The sequence below is a fragment of the Callospermophilus lateralis genome, chromosome 5 (assembly GCF_048772815.1).
Source record: "Callospermophilus lateralis isolate mCalLat2 chromosome 5, mCalLat2.hap1, whole genome shotgun sequence".
In the NCBI taxonomy this organism is placed as follows: Eukaryota; Metazoa; Chordata; class Mammalia; order Rodentia; family Sciuridae; genus Callospermophilus; species Callospermophilus lateralis.
In genome coordinates this window covers 158192959-158212310 of record NC_135309.1, presented here as the reverse complement: position 1 = coordinate 158212310, position 19352 = coordinate 158192959, and the positions used below count along the sequence as shown (strand labels likewise).

At 45.8% G+C, this 19352-nt stretch overlaps 1 protein-coding gene across 3 annotated transcripts in view; it reads right to left on the bottom strand.

Moving 5' to 3' along the window:
• The window catches only part of Sema5a (semaphorin 5A), a 452724-nt gene that overhangs the window by 142707 nt on the left and 290665 nt on the right, over positions 1 to 19352 (bottom strand). For all 3 annotated transcript variants that reach the window (XM_076857478.2, XM_076857480.2, XM_076857479.2), the window contains 2 exons: positions 17723 to 17821; positions 15783 to 15996 (listed from right to left, as the gene is read on the bottom strand). In XM_076857478.2, coding sequence (XP_076713593.1) covers positions 15783 to 15996; positions 17723 to 17821 — 313 coding nt within the window. The remainder of the gene's footprint in view (positions 1 to 15782; positions 15997 to 17722; positions 17822 to 19352) is intronic.

Below are 19352 nucleotides of genomic sequence, written 5' to 3'. Positions count from 1 at the left end.
ACCCAGATCTATCAAAACCCTCACCAGTACCCACTTCTGCTGGTAACATGGAGACAAGCAGCACGAAATGGGAGTGATGAAAACTCCATTATCCAAGAAGTCTTAAGCAGGAAAACCACCATGAAGGAGAGCTGACCAGTCGTGGTTTCTTCCAGTTGGTCTGTGTGTGATAAAAAGTGTTTGTGGATTCTGCTGAGCCATGTTGAGCTTGGTCTTTTACATTCATGTGCTCACCAAACCCACAAGAGTCAGAGGCAGTGCTGTGTTCTTCCCAGTGCATAACTGAGGAGCACACTGAAGCCCAGAGGTTTAACAGTTCACCCAAGTTCACACCACTAGCTACTGGGCTGGGAGGGAGTAGGGATGTCTGAATCCAGAGGGTCTGAGCCCAGAGCCTACCACTAGCTACTGGGCTGGGAGGGAGTAGGGATGTCTGAATCCAGAGGGTCTGAGCCCAGAGCCTATTCATGTACCATCATGGTGCGCTGGGAAAATATTAGTCTGAAAGAAACAATCTGCTATGCTTCCTATGTTTAAGGGTAGGATTGGACTTCTGGACATGCATGATGTCGGATGGAGGGTCATCACACCCATGGACAGTGCTACGGGCTTCACATAGGCACAGGCTGAGGAACATTTTGCAACGAATTACAGGGAAGATACATGTCCAGCTACCAGGGATATTAGGGATGAAACAAAAAAGAAAAGGTAGGAAGAAGTGCTCAACAATTCAAGGGCTTATTAAATAAGAATATGGCTAGGATATGTTTGATCAGGACCAGAGCTGGGTTTCACATGGTGTCTCTATTGCCCTGTCAGCAAGTGACTCTTAGGGGCTGATCATGTTCATTGTCCACTGCACTGAACTGTCTCCCATGCAGATGTCTCAGATAAAGGAAATACTAAGGAATGGAAGGTGGTGTGGCTCTTTCCATAGCAAGCCTCCCTCTCTCCAAGTCTTCAAGCCAATTTTATAAAGTGACCATGTGCATGTCAGATAGAAATGCTCAAATTCATTTTGTCTCGCTTCTTGTTTTAGAACACAGAGAAGTTGTGCTCAGTGTATAGTGTACGCTATTCTCTAATTCATCACAACACAGGTCAGGTCAGCTGGGGAGCTGAACTACATTTGGAAGCACATTCAGCTGCCCCTCAGGGATTCTTTGGGTTGACCACAGGCCCCTGACAGTGTGACCTGCTATTAAATCAGGAAGTTCCATTTCTTGGAAGGCAGAGCCTCTTGAAATTCAGCCAGCATCCCATTCCTCTTCCAAGGACAGTGAAAAAGCAGGAAGAATGGTTAAGCAGTCAAACATCTTTTGTATTTATAGATATAAATCTGGAGGAAGGAGGTGTTTGGATCTCGTCAGGCAGGATAATAAGATGCATATTGTTTTCCTCCCATTATTTAGTTCTGTGTCTTGTTAAAAGGCAATTCACTACAAACTAGTATCTGTCACTCCTGAACGAACTGAACAAGTCATAAATCAGGCTTGCCTCCTTGTCTACAGCAAACATGGGCTCACGAAAGCAGATCTCAGAGAGCCTTTACAACTTAGCATCACCAGAGCCACAGATGAACAGAAGGTGTGGGGCTAGTTCAGAATAAAAGCAGCCATGGGTCTATGCCAGCTTATATAGAAATATATGAATGGAGAAGATGATTTTCCTCATGTTTGTAAAACAAGTTGGGTTACAGGTGAGAGTGCCATATAAAATATGCCAGGTTAATAAGAATTATGAATCATGAAATAAAATTTTTATTTTACATCTTCACTTAGAGTAATGACCATGCAGATGGGAGTACTGAGAAGCTACATTATAAATAAACATGAGAGATTAGATGAAGGATAAAAATTTTGAGATTTTGACCAAGTAAAAACACATCTGAGAATCTGAAGCTTCTATTCCAAAGCCTAGAACATCAATATGGGGATGCCCTATATTCAATCAATGAACAGATCACTCATAAGTTGTTGATATATCAAGAAACATTTATCTAAATGAATGAGAATGAATATTAAAAACAAAAAAGAATTCTAAGTTTCCAACTCTACAAAAATCTTACTAGAACCAAAAATCCATCACAAAATTATTTTGCACTTCAAAAGTCCACTCTGTAAGACACATGTCAAAAGGAAGCTAAAAATGACTTGGCACAGTGCGCACACAGGTATAGCTCTGCCCTGGACTGAACTATCAATGTCTGGCATGCTCTGCCGTCCTGCATGAGAACGGGGGCACTGATGACCGGCTTTGCCAGACTTTAAGATTAAAGGGACTGGTACATAGTAGGATCACAATAGATTTCTGTTATTGATATTGGTTCATGATTGGCTCTTGGTGTACCTTTGGATTATTTGTATTTAATAGAACCTCACTTAGTCAAAATGATGAAGCATACATGTATCAAGTGCAAGATGATTAGAACCTAAAAAAAGCATAGATACAGCCATGCTGGGCTTCACAGCCAGCCACAGGGTTTCTGTTCCCTAATTTGTTGGTGTCGATCCCCATGAAACCACGTCAATGCACATTTATAGATTTTTCAGACACTCTTTTATTGTGTACGTTATTTCCATTGTCACACCCAAAGAAGAATGTGTTGTAGGGGTTGGGAGTGGGTCTTATTTCATTTAAGTATTTATGAAGACTGGATAATTCAAGTGAAATTAAATTTATTGTGGTTTTAAAACCATGGGGGAACCAACATTCTTTCCCTGGGCTTTCCACTAAAAGACAAACAGATGAGTAGACAGGTGGAAGATAACCAACAGTTTCACGTGTGTGGTGTGTATGTAGGTGTGTGTGCGTCACATACATGCAGTACCGAGGTGCAAGTATACATGGCTCAACACTTCCACCTGCTGGCTAGATGAACTGAGTCAAGTTATCGAATGGCCTGGTTTTTGTTTTAGGACTGCAACACTCCACATGAAGGGTCACTGTGTGAATCAAAGCCAAGGTATGTCAGGGGCTTAGCACTTGCTTGGCAATTATCCAGGTGTAAATAATCATCTCACTAAACACATTAATGTAAAACACGCTGGTTAAATGATCACCTGCACTTACTTAACAAGCTAACTCCCCAACTATCCATTCTGCACATCAATTGACAGCTCTCCATTCCTTTCAGTGAGTCTGGGACCAGACAAGGTGGCAGGAACTGACTCACTCCTCTGGACTGTCCTCAGCTCTCGTGTTCCTTAGTCAACTGATAGATATGGCCCCTTCCCTCAAGAACAGTGTGAGGAAATAAAAAAACAGAGACCGACAATGTTTACAGTGATGACCAGGACATCAAGGACCAGCTCAGGGAGGTGAATTTGAGAGTTAGGAAAAAGGTCATCAGGGAAAGGGCAGGTTGAGGTGTCAAAAGCCGGTAATCAAGCCTGCTGGAGGGCCATCAGCCTGGGAGAAGACCTAAGCATAGTCAGGGACAATCCACAGGACAGGAGGCAGGAGGCCAGGAATCCCCAGTGAGGAGTGGGGACTTCAGTGTCCTCTGGGGATACTCCAATTCCTGTGTGTGGTGGGGGTGATGGGGCGGGGGATGGAGCCCAGTGCATCCTGTGTTACCATTCACACAGCCACGTGGCCTTGAAGCCCCAGGTGCCTCATTCACTGGGCCTCCTGGCAGACAGACAGCCACTGCGGAAACGCTCAAAGCAGGTCTGGAGCAGTTTTGTTTCCTCCATTTTTCAAAGGGGATTATGGCCTGTTGAAAATGTGTGATTTACCTGGATTTGCTGATTTGAGAAGGCACAACTTGCCCACCGCACTGCCTCCTCCCCAAAGGAAAACCACCGTATCTGCATGAGCATCAGTCCTGTGTGTCCAAAACCCACACCTGGAATCCCCCATCTCTTAAAGTCTACAGGAAGGCTCGATGAGCTAAAAATTATTTTATAAAAATACCTAAATACTTTTAAAATAGAAAAATTTTTTTTTCCTGGCAGACATTTAAAATTTTAGATTCACCATTTTAAGAAGTAACAATTTATTTCACAACATAGGCACTCATGTTTTTTTAAATTGGAAGATCAAATTGAATATAAGGATACAAGAAATGTTTTAATGCCTATAAAATAGTTTAAAAGACTAACAGAACAACATGTAAGATTTCTTTGAAAAATACACTGAGCTCTGTAACATGATTCAGCTTCCCAACAAGCTGTAACAGAATCAGTAGACCAATGTGGTGGATACAGCTTAGTCTCTTGCATGGGTCAGGTTCAGAAAAAAGAAATCACAACATGGAGAGTCCACAATCCAACTATCCAAACCACAGGTGAACAAATGGGGGAGGCCATGACCCGGGGAAAGCAAAACATTTAACTGAACGTTAGGGAGACAAACCTGTGGACTTGCATAGACTGGCAACTCATAAACTGTACGTTCTCTGGACAATGAATGCTCAGCTGTTCCTCAGGTTGTTCTCATGGGTGCTGGGAACTGCCAACGTGTTATATTCTCCAGCGTGAGGCCTTCTCTGCGTGGCACTTTTTGTGCCATCTCCCTGTGGCTCTGTATGGAGTTCATGCCTTACCCCCAAAATACTTTAGTGGCAAAGGGAAGGCATCATTCATCCGCTTGAAATGTGCAGGTTGAAAATACCAGTTTACAGATGACTTACTGGCAAGAAAAGAACCATCATCCAATACTAAAAGGGACCCATGGCTCCCTAGCTTTCAGATGCTCAATGTTCAATGAATTTCATCACACTTTTCCAAAGAGCACCCTAAGAACTGATTTCAACATATTACTTACTAAACTTGTACCTAGAAAGGGCTGTGTTAAATCACCCCACAGGTTTGTCTTCATAAGTTTAATGATCCCAGCTCATTAGATCCTTTATTTGATACTTGCATAATCAAGAAAAGGCTCACTCATTCCCAGAGTTCCCACATCCCTGTCCCATGGCGGCTTGTACATCACGGTATGCACATTAGGAGAGACAGAGGTCCCCTATGATGTTAGCATTTCCTGAAAGTTGACTACACAAAGCAGAGGCTGGGAAAAAACTATGGGGGAGGCTGCATGCTATGGGGCAGGATCAGCTTTCAAACCCTAGCTCTGGTTTACACCAGGCAAGCCCCCTGCAGAGGTGAATCCCTCTGAGCCCTGGAGCACTCATCCACAGAGAGACAATGCAGCCTCCCTTGGAGCAAGGTGTGGAGGGTTAGAGGTGACCTGTGCGTGGGGTCACCTATCTGTTATAAACAGTCATTATAACTCCTCCTTGGGCCTGGGGTAATAACTGGAGATAACAAGGTTGTAATGCTTGCACCAACAGGCAGATGATATGAAGGAAGGCCATTTATTTTAAAATGACTTTTGACCCAGTGAAGATGATCTGGTTTGGTCTGCATCACAATTTTCAAAACATACCCCTCCCAACAGCACTGACAATCTGCCCAAGGCCTTCTGATAGAGGACACTGTCCAGCCTAAAAACGAGAAAACTGTGTCACAGGACCCACAACTTGCTTGACATGTTTTAAATCCTATCTATCCCCCCCCCACCCTAGCCAGTTAAATTTCTGAGTTCGCGACTGCATCCCTTCCCAGCATCTCCCCAGATGCCTATCTGGTAATATACCAAACTAGGCTGCTGACTCTGAAATCTTATTTTGTTCTGATTTTACAGAGCTGCTCCTTGTCCTTGCCACACATTGCATTCCCAGCCCTCATTTGTCTTTATTTTGCTTGCTTTTTTCTTCAGTTCCACTTGTGAATTTCCAGCTACAGGAATGTTGACAGTTCAGAGAGCACCAGGGATTTACACCCTGGGGTGCTTTTGCCAAACAAGCTCTCACTTCACCCAGGATGGAGCCTCGCACAGTCCAGGAGCCTGTCCAGGCTTCTGCTGTTGAACATTCGTGTCTGATCCTAGGGTGAGGAGCGGAGTCCAGAGAGGAGCTCCTTTTAGAATCAGCTCAAGTGACTTCCCCTCAAGGTACACAGAGGGGGTTTTCTTCCTCCAAGTAAGTGACCTTTAATAATCAGAAAGCCAATAATTGCATTTAAATACCTCAAAGAGTCCTCATGAGGCTAGGGTAGCTTAGCGCCATCCATGTATCTCAGGCCAGGGGTCTTCAAGACGGTTACCAAAAGAGTCATGTTTTCTTAACTAAAAACGTAGTAGCTATAAGAAACAATCCTGCAAAAATGAGAATGCTTCTGAATTTCCAGGGAGTCCTCCTCCACAGGAGGTCACAGCTGGGATCTCAGAGAACAGAAGCCTTAGAGTTTCCTGATCCACCTAGGGGGGCAGCAAGCATTTCCCCCAGAGAAAGAAAATGAGCAGTGGCAGAGTGTGAGAGGATCCTGTCCCTGTCGAGTTCACACAGTTAGTTAAGTTCATCCAGGAGGTAATGCCTTCAGGTTCCTACTGAGGGTTGATGTTGTGCCCAGCATTAGTTCCCCCAGAACTCACACGATTCACACAATACTACTGTGGACGCACCACGTTTCCCCTCCCCCCTACACTTTTGGTGAGTTTATTGTTTCCTTAATTTGACTACCATTTTCTTGAAGGCATACTTTACAGCTTCTCTATTTTAAGCATCAACCATTAAACATTTATTATCCTCCTTTACAGTAATCATTTAATAAGGGTCACTAACGATTGATATTTTAATGCATTAAAGCTGTACAGGAATTTCTCTAAACACATAAATTCATTTTAAGAGTGATGTGGGCACAAGGGAAAATCTGATCTTAAAACATGAATTCATTTTCAAACACATACCTCAATGTTCCAGATTCCTCCGGAATGTTATCCGATCAAACACGTTGCCTTAGAAAAGTGAGTAAGTAATGGCTGAAAGGGGTTCCCAAACAAAATGGGAGTTTAAAAGGAACATTTTTTTCTTTCAAATGCTTGGAATTGAGTCAGTTTCAAGCATAAAAATGTTTGGGGAGGGGCTTTTATTTGTTTTAAATTCTGGAATACAATTAATAGAATATTTACCTTTATTTTGCAACAATATTCATATTTTGCTCTTTGTGAAATGTGCTTATTTCTTACTCATTCAGCAGATGCTGACTAAGCAATGCTGATCAAGCCTTGACAGGGCTTCTGGCTCTGAGTAAGACGACTGAGCTCATGAAAGTGGCTCATGTACAATTTCTATCCTCAAGGAATTAATAAACTAGTGGGGGAAACTCAGAAATAACTGTTCCCCCATGTCTTGGCCTGCTCAGGCTGCTATAATAAAAATACCAGGGTAGGTTCCCCCCACCCAATGCTGAGAGTTGCATGCAGGGCAAGTGTTCTCTTATAGAACTATACCCCAGGCCCCCGAGGGGAACTTACAAACAAAAGACACATTTCCTTCCAGCTCTCCAGGCTCTAAAGTTCCCAGTTGAGTTTCCTTTAGACTCACCGTCTGGTGGGGGCCTGCTTTCGGGTTCACATGGTGGAGAATTCAGGCGGCCTTTCTTAAGAGCTCTAGTCAGGAGGTCCCATTCCCATAGCTACTCACATCCCAAAGGCTGTGACACCAAGACTCACATCCCACATCCTGGTGGCATCACATTGGGGGTTGCTTCAGTATGAATTTGGGGAGCACACCAATTACATTAATTCATTTACTTAAAAAATATTTACTGAGTGCTTGCTGTGTGTCCAGCTCTGCTGTAAGCATGTAAAATAAGTCAGCATACAGAACATACAAGCTCCAGCCACCGGGACCGTTCATTCTGGTAGCAGAAGGAGGCGATGAGATTGCAATGGATAAGGTTAAACACTGAGCGTGGAAAGGGGTCCTGAGGACCAGACAGGAGAGGGCCTGGCTTTAAAGTAAGGGGGCCAGGGTATAGCCCCGTGGCAAAGGTAACATCTGGGCAAAGACTCGGCTGGCTGAGGGGCAGAGCTGTCGGTTAGAACAGGGACTGGCATACTCCAGCACCTGCCCCAGATCCGACCTGCAGTGTGTTTTGTGTTGAAGTTTGATCAGCACCCAGCTACGCTCATGCATGCCCTGGCAATGGCTGCTTCCGTTCTACAATGGTGGAACTGAAAAGCTGCAACGAGATCATATGGACAGCAAAGCCTACCATATTTCATCTGTGGCCCTTTGTAGAAAACGTTTGCTGGGCCTTGGAAGAGAAGGAGGAGCCAGAGCCACTGTGCAGCCTTTGAGAGGCTGAGATTGAGGCAGCGAGAAGCGGGTCAAGGAGATAAGGGCAGGGAGGGCATGGGTGGCCATCTGCTGGCACTGTGGCTTTCTTTGCAGGTGAAATGGAGGATTTTGTAGACTTGGGGCAGGAGAAAACACAAGAGCCCCTATGCTATGCAAGCAGGTGCAACCATGCACTGTGCCAAGAAGGGACAGGTTAGACTAAAGTGGGTCTCAGGAAACAACTTTCAAGGCAAGCCACGGAGAAACAGGAATTCACCAGGAGGCAAAAACCCTGGCAAGTGAGGGCAGAATAAACACCCTGTGCATGGTGAGGAGCAGGATGTTCCTAGGAACTTCACACGGCTCCATGTAGGACACCAGAGAGCACGTGGGTCTGTATAGGCAGGCAGAGCAGGTCATACACAAGAGAGGGCCTGGCTTTAAAGTAAGGGAGCCAGGGTATAGCCCCATGGCAAAGGTGAATTATGGGCAAAGACTCATAGAGTTGAAGCAACTGGGCAGCTGGCTGAGGGGCAGAGCTATTGGTTAGAACAGGGACTGGCACACTCCAACACATGCCCCAGATCTGGCCTACAATTTGTTTTGTGTTGAAGTTTTATCAGTACCCAGCCACGCTCATGTATGCCCTGGTAATGGCTGCTTCTGTTCTATAATGGTGGAACTGAAAAGCTGCAACGAGATCATATGGACGGCAAAGCCTACCATATTTCATTTTGTTAGACAGACAAAATTTACAAAGGCACCCAGAGCCCTGGCCATCCCTTTCCCCCTCTTTGTACCAGCCTGTGCTGCAGTTGATGGAACAGCCTCGCCTGGGTCACCGTGCACAGGTGCAGGTAAGACACCTCTCCGTCACTGTGTAATCAGTGGAAATTTTAGCTGATGTGGGAAATTGCACTGTACTCTAAGAAATTGCATCTGGAACTCTGGTATTAGGTCCTGGGATGTGGATTGCTAAAGGAAGGTTGAGGAACCATACCAGATAGTTTTGTTGGGGTTCTGGGAGATAAGATGGGAAGTTTAGAAGTTGGCAGATCCTTCCTCGGGGCTTCCTGTGTTCAAACAGGACATCACCATGAACAAATGGATCCCATCATTTGCCTGAAGATTAGCCTTGAGGTACCAGAGATCCTGAGAGACTGGAGTCTCTCAATGGCCATAGCTTACCAGGTCCTGGCCATATCTGAACACATGTCCTCTCTGCCTATGTGCCTGTCTTGACCTGGAGTGTCCGGGAAGACATTTCTGCCAACTCCTCACTGCGTCCTCTGAGGGAGTGATTCTAGTGTGGAAGGAGCAAGGCAAGGTCCATGGTCCAGACATGCATGGGGAGAGGTTCCCTTCCCAAGATCCTGGGGTGGGAAGGCTAAACTGGGAGTGGAAGCAGTTCTAGGGAATGTATTTTCCACACCAGTGCTCTGCAGGAAGGACAAAGAAACAGGGGCGAACCATCTCCACCTTTGGCAAAGCAGACAGAGAGCTCTCTTCTTCCTGCCCAGTGACTTCTTATGCTACTATAAACCAGAACACGACATTGTCTGCCAAGAGAGGAAGATGCGCCTGATTGGGAAGCCCGAGAAACAGACACACTGACCCTACAGCACAGGAGGGAGGTGAGATGGTTGCCAGAATGTGAGGCATGGTGGCTCTCATTTCCACCTGAGAGCATTTCTTTGTTAGACAGTGATATGGGGTTGGGTTGTGTCCCCTCAAAATTGATATTGAAGTCCTAACCTCCTTTTTTTGTGAACATGACCTTATTTAAAAAGTGTCTTTGCAGATGTAACCTAGTTAAAATGAGGTCCATAGAGTGGCTCTAGCCCAATCACTGGTGTCTGCTAAAGAGAGAGGACTTTACACAGAGACACACAGGAAGATGGCCATGTGACCATGGAGGCAGAGACAGGAGTGCCACCACAAGGCCTAGAACAGAAGCCACCAAAGCTCGAAGGAGCAAGGAAGGATCCCCCACGGGAGACCTTAAAGGCCCCTGGCCCTGGCAGCACCTGGATTTGGGAGCTGTAGCTCCAGAGCTCTGAGAGAGTAAATGCTGTTCATTTGGAGCCACACAGTTTTGCTACTTTGTTTGGGAATCCTGGAGGAAAAAAATCCAGGAACCATCCACACTGTTCAAAATGTACTAGAGGTTGTCTTGACAAGGCAGAGTTGGCTGACGGCTGGCGGGAGGAGGATTCTTGGTCTCATAATAGTTACTAGGGATGACTCTGCTGGTCCTCCATCAGTTAACTAGAAGAGAAAGGGACTGCCCCATGCATAGGCAAACTGTCCTGCACAGAGCAAATCACAGCAGTGAGCCGAAAAGCCAACATTTTGCTGACCACGGTTAGCAGGTGCTATGTGCCAGGCTCCTCCTGCTGAGACAATTTTCTTTTATCCTCACAAAAAGGTTGGAAGAAACTGGAAAGCATCCAAAACAAAGGAGTGAGTTTTGCTTATAATAAGTGAGCTGCTGTTAGCTGAGCAATGGCCTCCTGGAGGCTCCAGGTTGTGTGAAGGTCTGGGGATGGCATGATTGGACAGTTCCAGGAGAGACCAGCCCCTAAGGACAATAAGTGAGCCTCTTAGTGCCAGAAAACAGGTTGAAAGGGGAGGCTGGTAGCTGCAGTAATTCAGGAACCAGTGGCCAAGGTGTTCATTCATTCACTGTCAACAACCACTTACTGACTGCCTGCATTGCAGCAGATAAGTATCAGACATGAGGAGTTCATGGCAAATGCCTTAATTGATTGGTAACTGATAATTAGGAGCCTGGGGCTAATCATCACTTTCATCCCACAGGCTCATCTTAGTCTCAGAGCAGCAGGCTCAGGGGGATAGTTAGGCCCAGTTTGCAGATGAGGAAACTGAGATTCAACCTCAAGTCCATCTGACTTCAGAGCCTCCGCCTTCCACCCGCAAGCTTTAGGCTGAACATTAGGAAAGGTGCAGAGTGCTATCCCAAACCTCTGGGCTCCACAGCACAGCGAGGACACAGAAATACAAACAAGGCGGGGACGGATCAAGGGCAATGGAGCCAGGAACGGGTGTTGTGGTTCCCTGAGGAAGGAGAACTGGAGAGTCACGGAGGGCTTCTCAGTGCAGGAATTGAAGGGTGCTGAGAAATGAGCCGGAAGAACAAAGCCTGAGTGCAGGGGGGGAGGGAGTGAGAGAGGTTCTAGGAAGAGAATGCAGGGTGAGGAAGAGAGACCAGGAGAGGAAAAGGCAGGACCAGCTCCCCAGGCACCTGACAGGGGGCGGAGTTCAGGCTTCATCCTGGAACTGCAGCCTGGGCTGAATTCACCTCTAGCAAGGGACGTGCTGGCCTTTCTGTGCTGGTTCATGGAGCCACAAGGTTACTCAGCTGCCAGCTTGCAAAGCCAGGGATTGCACAGGACAGTTCACATCTCTGACTTCTTTAGAAAAATTCGAGGGCCTGCCACAGGCTCTGGCACTGTTCCAAGGGCACTGCCACTGCCTCAGTCCCACTGTCCCATGTGTCCATGAGCCCTGTCACTCTCATTCACAATGACTTACCAGGCCTGTGGTCGTGACCACTTTGAACACAGCATGAGACTCAGTAAAAACTTGAAGGACATAAGAGTCAACGTGTTTAGAAACGTCCATCTGCTCCTCCTTGGGACGGAGGACTGGTAGAAGGGAGACCACCCCTCCACCCTAGAGTTCACCTGTTAACACCTGCAGCATTGTGCAGGGACTGCAGATCCCCAGGAATGAACAAGACCAATGCAATCTGGTAAGGAAGCAGCTTTCTAGAGATAGGAAACATCACATCGTGATGACAAACTGTGCCTCCTGCCACTAAGGATGTGGCAGAGCAGTGGCACAGTCACCTGGAGGTTCCAAGATGGATAGCCAGAGGAGGCTCCTCCAGGAAGATGCAGGAGCTGAGCCTGGAGGACTGAGAAGGCAGCTCCCTGGATCTGGGCGAGACTGTCCAGGCGGAGGGGAGGGCTTGGGCAATGGGCCAGCACAGGAGGGTCTTGGGTCATGGGAGGACTTCAGCGAGCAGCTTGACAGGGTTGGATGGGAGGAGAGAGAGCAAGCAGTTGTGGCTAGAGGTCACAGAACAGTCACTGCAAGCCAAAAAACACCAGAGAGTGCAGTGTTCTTCTCCAAGCAAAGGAAAGGGACAGGGACTAAAGCCACCTAGGTGACCATATTCAATAGCTCATGCTGGCTGCACCAAGCAGAGTAGGTCAGAGAGGGGCTTGTGCAGCGTTTCAGTCAAGAACTGAGGAAATGGGAAGAAGCTCCCAGATCTAGAAGCCAGCATGTGGGCCTCAGTGGACAGGGTACAGTGTGTCTCGGGAGTGGGGAAAGGAATCGTCAGAGATGTGCATGTGTCCAGCTCAGATGAATGGCTGAATCTGGAGCCTTCTCTGGGCTGGACTGTGTACTCCTAAATTCATATGCTGAAGCCCCAACCTCCAGTGCCCCAGAACATGACTGCACTTGGTTATTACTGAGGTTTTTAGGCTAAAACAAGGTCATTAGTGTCAGCCTTAATCCAGTGGTTAGTGTCTTCAGAGAGTAGATTAGGATACCAACAAGTGGAAGGAAGCCCCCATGAAGACCAGGAGGATTTGGTCATCTACACGGCAAGGACACACCAGTCCTTGGACTCCAGCCTCTAAAACTGAAGAAAATAAGCATCTGTTGCTTAAGCCACCCGTCTGTGGTACTTTGTGATGGCAGCCACAGGATACTAACACAGTCCACCCAAGACAGGTGGGACAGGGAAATGACAGGCAGGCATGACACTCCCCAAGCCTGACAGAGCATGAGGCTCTCAGAGACAAGGCCAGACCTGCTGTGGTCCGAGCGAAGGCCCCAATCTGGAATTGGACTGCAGGTGGCTCTGATGTGGTGGGGATGGAGGGGACCTGGCAATCATATCAATCAATTGGCTGAATCGGGAGCAATCAATTGGCTAAAAGCTCAGAGCATAAAAGCATCATTTAAAAAGGCTTTAAAACTACAACAGGAAATAGGAGCATTCTTGGACACTGCAGAGATAAGGGTGTTGTTTACTTAGCTGGTTTGGGTTTCTTTGTTTTTGTCTTATTTAAGAGTGAATCAATGTGAGCATTTTTCTAAAATAATGACAGTCAACATTGGAGAGGAATAAAGGAGAGTTTATGGTAAAAAGAAACGTGACACTTTTAGAAAAGAAGGAGAGAGGGAGGGAAGGAAAGAAGGAAGGAAGGAACTCTAGAACACAGCAGAAAGAATCAGCTATGGACAAAAGTGACAATACAAGGCATGTTTGCAGGGTTCCTAGGGGGACATCTCTGAGATCTAGCATTTCTCTGGGAAATAAGAGGTGAAACGCACCTGCTGAGATTCAGAGTAGGGGAGGACGGGAGTGGGAAGTAGAAGGGGGGCAGAGTGGGGACTGGGGACTGTGACACTGTGACTAATGCAGAGTCACCCCGAGGGCCTGTGCTGAGGGCAGAGGCTACACTACATCACATCGCTCCTCCCCTCAGCAGGGCGGCTCTCTCCCCCAGGCCTGAGTCAGAGATGGGAGGCCAAGGAGGGGTTTTCCTGGGGCTGGGTCTGCAGGGAGCTGGCGAGGGAGATTAGAAGTAGAAGATCTATGGAGAAAGGACCTGGGATGAGCATATCTAGTAAAGGGCAGATGGTTTGCAAAGTGGGGGTTCCAAGTCACTTGGTGAGAATAAATTTTCTTATGTGCAGGCCAGCAGAGCAGGAGCAGAGCTACAGGGTAGCCAACCGCCAGAGTCCATCTTGGGTGGAAGATCGGTCAGAAGCCAGAGAACCAGGAGAGGAAACAGCATCACAGGATTCAGTAAAAGACAACGTGCCCCCACAACACACAAGATGGCACCTCAATGCAAGACCTGAGAGCCTTCAGGCCTGGCTCGCACTCTCTGCCTGAGTATGAGGGTCTCCCATGGAGGCCAGATGGGTGTCCTCTTCTGAGAAATGCAGGCTATTCAATGTCATGTGACCTATGCTGACACCATGGACTGGGTGGAAGGTCTACCATATTTACCTTCAAATTATTTTCAATTTCTGGAATTACCAGATGTACGAGTGGCAGTCCATGGGAGGAATCTAAAACATTAATCTCTCTGTGCAGCAAATAACAGTGTTATGCCCACCTCAACCATGCCAAGCACAGAGGTGGCTCTTTACCTACCTACATGACATCACCCAATTCCCAAATGGAGAGGATTCCAGCCGGAAGGTAAGGGAATCTCACCACCTGACTGACTGGTCAGTGTGTTTCAGGATCTCACGGAAGGAGGGAGCCGTGTTTCTAACTCCCACTGCGGCCTGATGTTCTTAAGGCGTCAGTTTTGGGGAGAGAGACATGGTGCTTCCAGTTCCACTTTGCTTTATTTTCAGCAATGCTAATCATAAGCCTTTGTGGTGGCAGGCAGAGGTCTTGTTTGATTTCTCAACTGGTCCCTTTGCTTGTTATAAAAATCAACAATAAATAGAACAACTTAAAGTCACACAAATGGAATTCCAGGGCCCAAAAGAGACTGCCCATAAAGTGTTGTTTTCAGTCAAAAACAATTCAACAAAGATTCTGTTAATGGGAGAAATCCAGTTATTGCTTCAGTTTGGGAGAACAATCCACATTGCCATTTGGAAGCAATACTGCCATTCAGCTACCGTGGGAACTTAATGATGAGGACATTCTTTTTTCTACAAGGGGGTACTTAGAGGCAAACAGTGATGCTTAAGTTGATTGTATAATTTGGCAAAATACTTTGTGTGTGTATCTACACACACACACACACACACACACACACACACACACACACACAAGATGAATATGCACAGTAATATCCAAACCAGTACTTTTTCCCAAGGGATATTTGAAAATTTATAATTTTTTTTTTTTTTTTATCACTACAATTGAGTGGAGGGCCGTGCACTAGCCACTGGCAGGTACAGTCAGGATGCTGCTGAACACCCTACAGCAAGGACAATGCCTCTTCCAAAGCAAAGAATGACCTTCCCCCAACAGCGGTGTTGCTGGGGGTGAGAAACTCTTGTCTACACAATTCCCTTGACCTGGGCAAAAGGGCATCCAATAGCTGCAAACATCAAATTAGTGAATATCACACTGGAAAACTCAGGACTGCATCTTTCTGGAAACTACCACATAAATGCTGAGTGACACATGGTACCCACACTGCCTTTGTGAAAATGTGTGTGTGTGTGTGTGTGTGTGAGGTCACAATCATGCATGTGCAGAGCACAGGATTTCAGGTAGCACATATCAGGACCCACAGCCAGTCTTGGCTTGGATGGTCAGCACCCTCTTCTGACTTTGTCATGAGCAGGAAAACAAACAACAGATCAGGAAAAAGCAGTTGAACTTTGATGACTGGTCCAATAACATAAGCCCTCCTATTATGGTCTAGCGGGTAAAGAACATCATTGATCTTTCTATTTACTAAAGAGTCACATGATGCTCTTCCAATCCTTAGTAAATGCATTACATTTAGATTTCTTTACAAAATGAAGATTTTGATTTTCTTTGGAAAGTCTGACAGTTCATTTTCAAGCATCAAATAACACAGTGTCACACACAAATGAGAGGGGGCACTGGAGTGACTGTGCGGCTTACCGTTCAGCCATTTGGAGTTGTACTGGGCCGTGCGGAGAGGTGGCAAAATCCCCAGGCTTCGGTAAATGGCGGGATCACGCCCTGGGAAATCCATGGCCGTTGCAGCATAGAGCTCCCCACCAGCCGTGAGCAGAGCCGTGGAGTTGTGCTGGGGACTGTATGGACAGCGTGCCATGCCACTGATCTGGTCATGGATCTCGGTCAGGTTACTCAACTGTTGTGAAGACAAGGGGGACAGCAGTTAGACTCCAAGAACCCTTAAAAGGTGCTGGTGGACCCCCTCTCTGCAGTTCTGAGTAAAGAGTGTGCAATAAACTCTCTGGGATCATAGGAGATGACAAACTTTCACACTCCAACTTCATGAAGACAGCCCACTGTGGTCGGGACTGGAAAACGTATCGTTCACTGTCTGTCTGCTTCCTTCAGAGCCACTGCACCTCATGCTACTGAATATCCACAACATGTGAAGTGAGATTACTGTATTCATGGTTCTGATTTATAATACATGAGTGCTGCTTATTTTCCACTTTGATGAAGAACCCCACTTCAATATCGGTAGATATATAAATCACAATAAAGGATCATATACAATTTGATCAATATAAACTGTGAATAAAAAGATTGCAAGTAGCCCTAAATAATGTGTTCCTGGTAATGACGGGCGGCCATGTATGTGCATCCCTGTAGTATATTTTCCTCTCAGCTGAGAGCCACAGGGGTGTCCTGATATCATCTTGCTGAGTACAGCTTCCCAAATGCAGGATTCCTGACAGTTACTGAATGGGAGGGGCTCCGTGGAGGTTGTGGAATCTGGCAAGAATCAGTTTGGGTCCTAACTCTTAACTGAGAGTGAACAGTGCAGAGGGTTCCAGTGGAGGTGCAGGCATGCGGCTTGTCTACTGTTGGATATCTGGCCCTGCGGAAGTTACTCAGACTCTCAGACTCTTTCATAAAACAGGCCCACAAAGAGGAGCCACCTCACAGGGTAGACATCAAGGACTGAGACACTGCTGACGTCAAGCACTGAAGTGTGTGCGGAGCCTGGGATCTCTCTGGAACATGGTCTCCTAGTGTCTGCCTCCTCCCTTAATTCCCAATAACTGATCGTTAAGTTTGTTTGTTTATTTATTTATTTATTTATTTATTTATTTATTTATTTATTTATTTATTTTAGTTGTAGATGGACACAATACCTTTATTTTGTTTATTATTTTTATGTGGTGCTGAGAATCGAACCCTGTGCCTCACACCTGCAAGGCAAGAGCTCTACCACTGAGCCACAACCCCAGTCCCTGATCATTAAGTTTTAAAGAAGGAACAGTAGAAACATGATGAATTAAGGTTGGGAGAGAAGTTGCCCTACTGGAGATTAACATCGTGGCATTTCCTCGTTATATACCCTAAGAAAAATTAAATTAATACTCTGCTAAAGAAGATCTCAGGCATGCGTGCTGATACTGCCATGCTCCTGCAATGGGACGTGCCTACTGAAGATCCCTGTCTGGAACAACAGGCTCAGAGTTACACCTTTACTTCACCCTTCTTCATATTTGTTTTCTCTCTCTCTCTCTCTCTCTCTCTCTCTCTCAGTTTTACATGCTTTTAATCCAATTTATAGATTATATTTTCTTCCTCTGGATTCTGATTTTGATACTTAAACAATATCTCTTAGATAAGAAAAAAAAAAGAATATGCTTTGGATTAATGTTTAGGATCACTGGTAGGGAAAATGCTAATTGAAATAGTTTAAAGGACCAATAACTATTTGTTTCCTTGTATTATTAGCATTTTCAATTAGAAATAAATCAACAAATTCGATATTTATTTTATCAAAGTTGTTTTTAAATTAAAGAGAACCCCCTTGCTGTATAGAAATGCACTTAAAGCCTGGATCTGGACAATCGGCAAAGCTAAGTTCTGGCGACTCCCGTGCAGCCTACCGAGCGGTTGGTGCACACAGGTGTGAAGGCATTTGTTCCACAGGTGAAGAGTCGGTCGCCACCCACCAAAAGCACCCGGATGTAGTTCTGACACTCCTCCTGAAAAAGAAAAGTGCAAGAGACAATTGACAAGGCCTCTAAGGAAGAGGAAGAGAAGCATGAGTGTATTTTTTGTCTGGCTAATAAAAAAATAAATAAGCCTCTGAGATATTGACCAAAAGTCACAAAAAATGTTAATCTGGCTTTCCATATCTACAGCAGAAAATATTCATAATGATACAAGAATGTTCAATTAAATTCTCAAAGTCTGCATCTTCTTTTGATCATCATGAGTTCGTTTTGAATTGTAGTGCAAACTTTATATTTTCCTGGGCATGCATTAGGAAAATAAATAAAAGGAATCTATTAGTTGCTGCTCGTGAAACAGAGTCTTGGAAAACCTTCCTGGCACTTCATAAAAACCTTGTAAATGCTTCTTCACTAGGAAGGTTATATGTAAAACTGTCAAGAACTGGAACAAGTTTTTCTTGAGAGGCTCGAATTGGATTAAATGCACAGGAAATATCTATAGACTCTATTAACTCATTGATTGACAAGCAAAAATATTACTAATAAAGAAGGGTTTCCCCCATGCTGGGGAAAATCTAAAGACGAGTTATTTTTTGTGGTATGGCCATAGCAGAGACGGCTGTGTGTGCAGGAGACAGCTCTTCAGTCATTCATCGGCTACTGTCCAGCAGGCACAGTGCTAGAAGTCACAGTTAAGGCTGAAAAATTAGAAGGGTTATAACTTTGTCTATAGAGCTGTCCGCATGCTATAATGAGGCTGCACAGAAGAACATCCTGTTACTTAGTTCCAAAGGGGAAAGGAAGAATGAAGGGGTGGGAAGGATTCCTGAGGAGTTGACCCCTCTGATGCGTTTTAAAGGAAGAAGGAGATTGCGTGTGGCTTCCTGGAGGAGGTGCTTAAAGGGCACATGCCAGCCTTTAGTGAGAAAGGAGGGAAAGCCATCGGGTCAGATAAGGGGACTGCACTGGGCTGAGGCTTGGTGGTGAGGGAAAGCTTAGTAACTTCATTGGAACAGAGAAAGCAGTGCATACGCTGGGGGAGAGACCTGGGCCAGCCTAGTGAGTGAGCATTTTGTCCTGACACTGAAAGACCCATTAAATGCTATTAGTGAGTGACATTTTGAATTGAGCTCATGCTTCCCATTAGAGGACTCTGAGATTCGATGTGCAAGGTAAGATAGACATGGGAGAATGAAGCAAAGGGGCGTGTAGGAAGCCCCTTCATAATTCCCGCTCTGTCACTTCATGCCTGGACCAAGGTGTCAGATGTGAAAGGACAATGCCAGAACCTGGCAAATCAGCAGGACATAGAGATAGGGCACAGGTGACACCCCATGGTGTCCTGGCAATTGAATCACATACTGGGTGAACTCAGGACAGTGCAGATCCTGTGGCAGAGCAGTCCTCCCTCAGCCCAAGGGAAGCCCCATCTCAAATATGATACTGATCTACAGAACCCACAGCCTGCCTCTGACAAGGAAAAGCACCCAGATACTGAATCTGCTTTTAAACATGTATTGAAATACTATTACTAACAAGGGTAACAACAAATCATCACTGG